This window comes from Onychostruthus taczanowskii, unplaced genomic scaffold, assembly GCF_017590055.1.
Source record: "Onychostruthus taczanowskii isolate IOZ18803 unplaced genomic scaffold, ASM1759005v1 scaffold67, whole genome shotgun sequence".
Taxonomy (NCBI): domain Eukaryota; kingdom Metazoa; phylum Chordata; class Aves; order Passeriformes; family Passeridae; genus Onychostruthus; species Onychostruthus taczanowskii.
The window spans coordinates 4,456,001-4,465,621 of NW_024504455.1; the positions used below are offsets into that span (position 1 = coordinate 4,456,001).

General features: G+C 42.7%; 1 protein-coding gene across 1 annotated transcript; it reads right to left on the reverse strand.

Annotated features, from left to right (window-relative positions):
- Positions 1-145: 145 nt before the first annotated feature.
- On the reverse strand, positions 146-8,054 carry PDZK1 (PDZ domain containing 1). Its single transcript, XM_041420968.1, has 8 exons — positions 7,845-8,054; positions 6,919-7,159; positions 5,723-5,859; positions 4,320-4,515; positions 3,891-4,087; positions 3,240-3,434; positions 2,187-2,480; positions 146-1,230 (listed from the first exon to the last, which is right to left on the reverse strand). Exons 1-8 carry the CDS (start codon positions 8,052-8,054, stop codon positions 1,153-1,155), a joined length of 1,548 nt encoding a protein of 515 aa, XP_041276902.1. The 3' UTR covers positions 146-1,152.
- Positions 8,055-9,621: the final 1,567 nt, after the last annotated feature.

Genomic DNA, 9,621 nt, shown 5'->3' on the forward strand with positions numbered 1-9,621 from the left:
TGTGAGTATCACAGTTGTTTTTTGTCAGTCCCAAAGACTGGGCTGGATTTGAGCCAGAAGGTGGCTGGGATTTGCTGTCCAGCAGGAGTGGAGTGGAAAGAACTCCATTTCTGTATGTAGTGTGTATCACTAGTATCTACTGTCCTTAGGAACTGGAGATTTGCTTTCTCTTACTGAGTGTCAACTTTCTTTTCTCTCTGCATAAGTGGAACTGAGGTTTTGGGTTCCTCTTTGGTAGAGTTCAGTGTTAAGTTGAAGACCACTGCCATGCCTTGTTTACATTGTATGTTAGGAATTTTATTCTTGTGACTTAAACTTTTAGGTTCTCATGGCCACTTTCTGAGGCTTTGTTTTATAATTGTTCTGGAACATAAATTATAGGTAGTAAGAGTAAGACTTGGAGTGGGGGAAATAACCACTCTAAACAATTTATTTCTGTATTGTCTTTGGTTTACAGCAAGGAAGCAAGTGCAGCAGCAGTATTACAGAACCATTTATGTCACATTCAAGACAACATGGTGGTGATTTGGGATTAGACTGAATTACATACACTGTTCAAATCCACAGCTTTATGCAGAGCAAACAAAATAGTGATTAAACATCTTGAGTTGTGAATTCCAAAGTTAGCTTAATGTTTGAAAGAAGTTTCTGCAATGTTAGCAGGAAAAAAGATAATGCACAGAGTACCTGGGCTTCTGCCATTTCAGAGCAGCTGTACTGCTGTAAGCAAAGATGCCACAGAGACTGAAGTGATGGACTTGGAGAGCTGCCCTTCCTGGGGGATGGGCAGAAATCAATTGCTCTTTATTAAGAGCTTATCCATAACAGCCTAAGATGCTTATGAATCTATAAAACATTTCCAGCTTCTGCTGCAGGACACTTAATTCTAAAGTTGCAGTTCTTTAAGCCTTTTCAGAAGTGAGTGACTGAGTGCCCACTTCACAAGGCAGAAATTGTGCCAGTGGAGCACAATTGCAGTATTAAATGGATGCAAGTTACACTGAAGTGTTTATTGCAGCAAGAGTTTGCAGTCCTTTATGGTTCTGGTACTCCTTGGAACAGCCAAGTTCTGAGAGGTGGAATAGCAAAGAAGAACTGAAGAAAAGATTTGGCAGGTTTCTTTTTTGTTGTTCTTGGCATAGTTTTGTCTCGTCACAACTTTGTGTCATCACTGTTGTCACTGTCAGCTCTTGTGGAGGCTGCTGATTGGGAGGAGGAGGATGAGTCTGCCTGCAGAGGAGTAACAAAGATGTTGTGATTACTTTCAGTTTGTAAACATGTTTGATAGTCTGCACTGTTGCAGACTCCTGTTTTCATCTGTACTAATCACACACTTGTTTAGATGGCAGAATGAGCCAACAAATACCATTTTTGTTGTTGAAGGGTTTTTTTGTTAAAGTACATTTTCAGAGAATTTTGTTCAATAGAGTGTTTCTATTGTTGAATTCCCATATCTGCACAGTTTGAACACAAAAGTAGTGCTAACTTCTGCAAAATGCAGCTTGGGTACTAAGATATTCTTGAAAAAACTTGCAGAAAAGGCTAATGAAAAATAAATGGGCAACACTATTGGTCTTACCTTGTCTGTCTCTTGCATGATGAGAAAATAAGCATTTTAATATTTAAGGCTGACCACAGAGGGTTCAAAGTGTTTCAAAAAGTAATACCTTCTTGCTTTTCTGACTTTAGGCATGCTTCAGATTCTTCCTAGTGGCATGAAGTGAGTAAAATAATTTCAAATCAGCACATTGCCTAGAAAATGTCATAACCTATCACTTGCTGTTCCTTCTCCAAATGATGATTTGGAAATATTTCATGTGGTTTTCACAAATGTTGTTTATGTTTTCTGTTTAAGCACTGTTTCTATGTAAGCACTTTTCCCTCCACTTCCACAATTGTATTGCCTGTTTCCCATCATTGGGATTACTGTATTTGGGTTATCTTGTTCCATAAAATCTCTTGTATGTGTGTTCTTTATGTGATTTAATATTGCATTAAAGATACTCACCTGTGTTACGTGTGGGGAAAAGAAGAGTTGTTGTGATAATTAACAGCTTTCCTTTTAGTAACTTGCAAAAAATCCCAGCTCAAGTTAACAATCTGGAAAATTTACTACCTGAAAAAAAAAGTGTTTTTCCTATCCTCTGTGCGATCCCTCAGCATCTGCCTAATGCAGGATTACTCACCCTTTCCCTTGGCTCAGGTGAGTTCCTCTCTGCCTCTGCTGGATGGTTTTCTGTGTGAGCTGGAGCCTCAGGAGTGTCTGATTCTGCCATGGAGGCTGTGATGGGAATGTTTTGGCCTTGGAAGTACCTGTAAGCATCTTTGCTGCACACCAGCAGTATCAGTCTGTCCCCAGTGCTTTGGATCCTTGCCACCACCTTGTCATAGGATTCGTTGGTCACGTTCACTCCGTTCACTTCCACCAAGAAGTCGTTGTTTTCCACACCTGCTCTGCCAGCTGCTCCCTGGCTTTGTACCTGCAGAGGGGAGTTGAAAGCAGGGTCTTGGCAGAAAGCTTGGAAAGATGCATGAACAGCTGAGGGTTAGCTGTTTTACTGATTTCCCTAGAGGATGGTGAAATCAGCATGGGGAAGTGGAGATTTGTGGGGCAGGAAGGAATTGGGATGGGCAATGGGCCCAGACATAATAAACACAGAGCCCATCAGTTTGAGATTTTAAAATGTTGATCTTGATCGGTTTACATTATAGGAATGTGGCATGGAAGAACCATGAAGACGGGTAGAAAAACTTTTCTAACTATTTGGAGGTCTCTGTCCAATAACTTCAAAGTTTAGTACAATTCACAGATCCTTTAGTAATGAGTGGAGCCCCTCATCTCAAGAAAGCTGAAGTTACAGATGTAATTTGGAACAGACGCAGTTTGGCTTTTACCAGCTGTGGGATTCAGAGAAGGTGAATTAGAATTAGGGCTAAGGCATCTCTTCTATAATTAAGCTGTTCTACAGTAAAAACCAATTCTGTCTAAAATACTAATTTTAGTATTCTGGACTCATGAATAACAGCCAAAATTATGCAAAAGCTGAATTCTCCTTCCCTCATGTTTTCTGGTGCTCATTTTTTATTTTGGGCCAACAGCGTTAGTCTGACTTAAACAATTCTAGCTCTGATCTGAGAACATTGGAAAAGAGACTTTTGTGCATTTGTTTGCAGGATGGAGGGGAGGAAGCTGCCCAACAGACTACTTGATCTCCTTGCTCCTCGTTCTTCATTAGTACCTCAGTGATGAACAATCCAGGTTTGCTCTTGATCATGTTTAAACTGAAGCCAAATCCATTAGGTCCTTTCACCATCTTGCAGATCCTTGGCTTGTGGTTCACTTTCTGCTCAGTGTGCAACTCCACTCTTTCCTCTGTTTTAGCTGGGGTTGAATCCCATGCTTTGTAGTAGTAGGAGAAAGGGGAAATTTGAGCCTGAAAAAAAGTGACAAAATTACATTAAAATAATTTCTGTTGTGAAATCTGTTTCAGGCTCTCATGCTCAACATATTTTGTTTGAAACTTTTTTAATGACTAGGACTTTAGCTCCAGTGAAGAATTCTTCCCTGTTCTAATACAGTGTTGATCTATGTGAGAAGGGAAATTTGTTATTTATAAATAGTTGCAGTCATGTAGCTCTGAATTTGTCTTAACAGCAAAACTTAACCTTTTTTGTGATGTTTGAATTTAGAATTGTTCCAATAGTGTCTATAAAAATCAGGAAGAGGCCAAAAATTTGGGTGTTAAGTGACTTCCTGTACCAGTGTAAGTGGAGTTGCTGGAACACAGGTGTCTCTTGGCATTTCCTGCGAGTTGAAGAAGTGTCAGAGCAGATTGGCTGTTTCATTGTGATAAATTATCAATTCCTAGCAGCAGTTTGCATTTTCTTACCAGTTTGTACATGCTGTCAGTTTCCTTATCCACCACCAACAGGGAGGTTCTTTCCTCAGACTGCTTGATTTTTCCTACTACGCTTTCGTGATCCAGCCCATCCACTCGCTCGCCGTTGACAGCCACTAAGATGTCATTGTCCTTTAGACCTGCCATGGCTGCTGGGCTTCCAGAATTAACATCTTTGATTACGTGATCTGAGATAAGAAGGGGAGAAAGATTGCTGTGAAGGCAGAGCTTGGTGAGTTTTAAGGACATTAAAAGGCGTGGCAAACATAAATGGTCAAAATTGCTCTTCAGGTTGAAGCTGTTTTCCCTGAGGATTTCTAGATGGCCAGCAAGAAGCCAAAGAGAATGAGGGCTGCAAGCATCATATAGGAAGAAATGGTACAGCAAATGTCACGGCCTGTGTGTTAACTTGGATCTTACCACCAGTATTTTGTTCCATCCGTAGATAAAATCCATAACCGCTTTTTCCTTTCTGGATCTCAATAAGTCGTGGTTTGAGGGGAAGCAACCTTAGGCTGGCGCTCTCTTTGCTCAGTGCCATCCTCTGGCTTGTGAAATAGCGGTCTGTTTCTTCATTTGAAAGTAGAAACATAACATGATTTTCAGACTTCTTTACCTGTGACAGCACATGTACAGTCTCAGATGTCACCCCTTCAACAGCACGTGGGAATTGGGGATATTTGGTAACTGGTGCACTGATACATAGCAGAGTCTGGGTGCTGTTAGTCCAGGCCACGCTACTATAAATTGATTTTTCTTTTCCCTGCTTCCAGTCAGAAATCTGGACCATGACAAAATCAAGGGCATGTAATGGATGAGGAAATTTCCCATATTTCATACTGTGTTCTTGACCTGTAGGGAATTACCTGTGGAGGGCCATGGGGGAGGCATACAGTGCTGTAGAATCCAGGGAGCCTGAGTAGATATTGTTTGGCTATTCTAGGTGTGGAACTCTCTCATATAGACCTATCATGCCATCTATACCACTATTTTAGATTACAGTGACACGTGTCAAGTTTCTGTCACTCTTGGTCCTCTTCTGTCTCCCTGTACTACTGATTCTGAGGTGAGGTTTTTCCTTCTGTCCAACCTCTCCAAGTCTGTCTTTCTCTTAGTCCTTTCTGCTCAAATGGGTGCTCTTTTTACTCATCTTAACCAGTGTCACTCTGCTGCTGGTGTTGCAGTAGCTCAAAGAAACCCAGGTGTTGCACGATTCCACAGTTAGCCGTGTGCACTGAATGCTGCTGGAATGCTGGAGTCTCGTGGCTCTCTGAAATCTCTTCAGCTCCAGCTGCGTTTTAGCAGTGCCAACAGCGGAAAGCTGGAAGCCTCATTAGCATTGTTCTTTGCAGCCAATTAGTGAAATTACTTGCACAGTAAATTTCATGGGTTTCGGACTTCTTCACAGGAGAAAGGGGACTACTGTCTAAAATCATGAAATCTTCCCTGCTCCATGCTGACTGTATCATCAGAGGCTTCCTTCTTCCTGCCCTGGAAACCACATTTTATGACTTGCTCTCCTGCCATTAGCAGCATTTCCAGGACTTCTAGGAAATGGATTTATTTCATGGGGTTCCTGGCAGCACTATACTTGTGTTATTTAAAATCCTGTGGCCTGTCTTGGTGGCAGTGTTCACTGAGAGGCAGTTCAAGAGGCTGCTGGATAAGAGAGCCAGCGCAGAGGGCTACGCTGATGTGTTGGTGGTACATGAACAGCAGCTCCCAGGATTTACTGTGAAATGCTTGAATCAGCCAGCCTGGCCTCGTCAGTAACCCTGATAGGTTGCTGTGAAAGTAGGCCAGAACAGAAGATAAATCAATACCTTTTCCACCGCTTCCTCATGGGTGTCATTTTCCACATTTTTGCCATTGATTTCAATCAGGCGATCGTTATTTTGGACACCAGCCTTTGCAGCTGCTCCTTGTGATGAAAGCTCCACTATGAACAGCCCCTTCTGACCTAAAATAAATGATAACTCATTACACAGGGTAAGTCACTGCAATAGGCCTGAATACAGTGGTTAAGGAAACTCAGCACTGATGTCCTCAGAGATTCTTGGCCTCTGCTTGCCTGCAGACTACAGGAGCACCACAAACCTTGGACACAGACGCTCCTCTGTCTCTTACTCTGGCCTGGAAAAATCCCTTCAGTGGTGGAGGGAGATATTTGTTCACTATCTGCAGCTCAAAATGGTGTTTATTTCTCTACCAGGAGTGCAAAGTGGCTGATTAACATAGCTGAAAGGGATTTGATTCCTATTCCCCGCCACCCTCCTCTCCCCACATCATTTTGAAGAGAGAAGCTGCTTTTCCTATTTTATACATTTCATAATTTCCTGTGTTTGGAAGCCTTCTATGTTTGATCCTTCAATTATATTGCATTCCAAAATACCCTTTAGAGGGCTCTTTAGAGGTGGTGCTTTCCAGAAGACCTCCCTCTTCCGTTGACTGGCCTTGGAAAAAAAGGCATATATGGAAAAGGTTCAAAATTCTTTTCTTTCTAAATGAATTAATTTAAAAATCAGGGAAAGCGTTTATTACAGCTGTCTGGAACCTCATGTGCTGATTCCTGAGGTGATTTTGAGGAATGTAACAGGACTTAACATAGCACATTGGGTGTGTATCTAGTGTGTGAACAGGGACTGTAAATTTGGTTTTGTTAAGTGGGCTTAAATAACAAGCAGAAAATAGCTTATTATTTTTCCCTCTCTTTTTTCATCTGTTTTCCATTCCATGAGAAGCATGGTCCTCAGAAAACCTTGCGCTGCATATGCTGTACAGAAATGTTCTGGAGATGGATCAGAACTCATCCTGCTACTTCTCACTTTTTTTCTGTTAGCAAGAGCAGTTTGTGCCTCCCCACTAGCCCCCACGTGTTAACTGTGGTTGCCTCTGTCCCTGCAGCCAAATATATACATATACATATATAATATATATAAAATATTTATACATATTTTATATATATATGGATGTAGATATATATATATATATCTCCAGTTTCTTCTCTGCAGGCTCTCACCTTCTGTGCTTTTCAGGGAGAAGCCGTAGCCTGTCTCCTCCTTCACCAGGTAGCAGAGCCAGGGCTGTGGAGCTGCAGTGGCCGTGGATGGTGGGCACTGCAGCTCCTGCTGTTGTCCTGTGGATGCCTTTTGACCCAGCCCTTCCAAGTTCACTCCCTCCTTTTGTGCCTTTTCATAGGATGCATCATCCAGAACAAGGAGCACAACGGAATTCCCGCTGTTTCTGACCATCTCCACCACCTGTAATGGGCAAGGGGAAAAATGGAAGTGGGCACTGGAGTGATGGAGCGAAAAGCTTTCCCCAGGAAAAGCTGCATTGTCCACTGCCTTTGTTGTCTCACCCCCTGCTCGTGCAGTAGGGAGGCATCCCAAAGACATTCCATGCCCGTGGTGGGTAATGAATGATGCAGGGGGATACTCGGAGCAGTTGACTCTGCTCCTGTATTACTGCAAGGTGACAGAATGATGAGGAGGACTCTGTCTTATCAGAAGGCTAATGAATTACTTTATTATACTATACTATATACATTTCATCTAAACTCAATCTTGCTCACAGCTGCACAGAACTGCACTCATCATCTGATTCTCTCTTGTGACGGTCTCGTGACAGTCCGACACACACTCTCCTGGCCCTGAGAGGCCAAGGGAACAAAACATCCTCACTTTGGGTAAACAATCTCCACGTTGCATTCTACTTTGGCACAACGCAGGCACAGCAAACGAGGTAAAAATTGTGGTTTTTTTCTTGGTTGTTCAGAGAATGTGAAACCCAGAAATATTCTTGGGAAGCATTGTGCCTTGCTTTTCTCTGTGAAATGTGGCAACACTCCTGGAGTTCCTAGCCATAAAAACTGGGAGAAAAAGCTTCACACAGCAGCTGTGGGCCTGGGTCACGGTGTGGATCCCAGAGTGAACAGATTTGTACCTGTGCATGTTCCTCCTTGTCCACGAAGACACCGTTGACCCTGAGCACCCTGTCTCCATCCTGCAGGCCAGCCCTCTGGGCTGGGCTGTCGCGCTCCACGTTCCGGACGATGTGCCCTGCGGTGTCCTGCTCGATCCGCAGGAAGAAGCCGTACTTCTTCTGGGGCTTCTTGGTCACTGTGCACTCTCGGGGCTGCAGAGCAGAAGTCATCTCTGCCAGACAAGGTGGGAAAAATACCTGAGAGTAAGAACAGGAAGCTTACCTTGGGTGTATTCCCTCTATTATGTGTTGAGAGGGTTTGCTTCAGAATTCTTGGAGTGGTTTTTTTTGGTGTAGAGGTTTTTTTGTTTGTTTGTTCTAGTATTTGCAGGGTTCTCAGGTGAAGGAATGAATGATGAATCTGACTCCATGTTCTCAGAAGGCTAATTTATTATTTTATGATACTATATTATATTAAAGAATGCTATACTAAACTATACTAAAGAATACAGAAAGGATACAGACAGAAGGCTAGAAAGATACAATGAAAACTCTTGACTCTTTCCAGAACCTTGACACATCTGTACCCTGCTTGGTTATTAAGTCAAAACAATTCACATGAAACCAATGAAACAATCACCTGTTGGATAGACAATCTCCAACCACATTCCAAAGCAGCAAAACACAGGAGAAGCAAATGGGATAATTATTGTTTTCCTTTTTCTCTGAGGCTTCTCAGCTTCCCAGGAGAAGAATGCTGGGCAAGGGGATTTTTCCAGAAAATATGACTGCCACAGTTTGTTTGTTTTGTTTTGGTTTTGTTTGTTTGGGTTTTTTGGCCCCAGGAAATCCAGCTGTGCAAAGCCGAATTTAGTGAACAAGGCTAGTGAGAAGAAACCAAATCCTCTTCTCTGACCCTCCTTGCTTTTTTTTTGGTCTCTGTATCTCAAATGAAGTTAAGCAAAATGCAGAGCTAAGAAAAGTCTGCCTGTGAAAACATAGTAAGGATTGAGGAGAGGGTGTAATAATATCAGGATTCAGTTTTACAGAGGAAATGAAGTTTTGGGCAAAGGGATTGTAAGTGGAGTGAAGGGATTGTTCCCCTCTCTTTGACACTTGGGGGACCTCATGTGGGTACTGTCACCAGTCTTGATCTCCCCAAGTAATTGCCACATTTGAACTAGTTTTCAGAGGGAATTTTCGTTCTGAAACACTTATTTAAGGAGGCTGAGAGAGCTCGGTTTGTTCAGTCTTGGGAAGAGAAAGTAAAGGGAAGATCTTATTGATATCTTCCCACTGCCTAACTGGATTGTGTGGAGAACACAACCAGACTCTTCTTGGAAACTAACAGTGTGGGAGGATGAGAGGGAGCAGACACAGGCTGCAGCACAGCAAGGGAAATCCTAACCAGACATCCATTAGGACAGCTTTTCCTCTTGGAGGACAGTCAGATACAACAAGAAGTGCCTAGAGAGGCTGTGAAATCTCTGTCCTTGGAGATACCTGGATTGGGCCCTGAGCAACTTGATCTAAGCTGGCTCTGTTTCTATGGGGCATTGCACCAGGCAACTTCTAAAAGTCCCTTCCTACCTAAACTGTTCTGGGATGTAAAGAAACTGTGGTTTGGGTGAAGCTTGTCCTGCAGGAATATCACATATGGAAGGTAAATAACAGGTGGGACTGGGGAACATTTCCCAAGACATGGTCCTGCCAGAGATCCATGAAGACAGTGGAACGAAACAAATGAAGACAAATCCCTCCAGTTGGAAAATCCAGGTGATTAGCAACTTTGGTAATT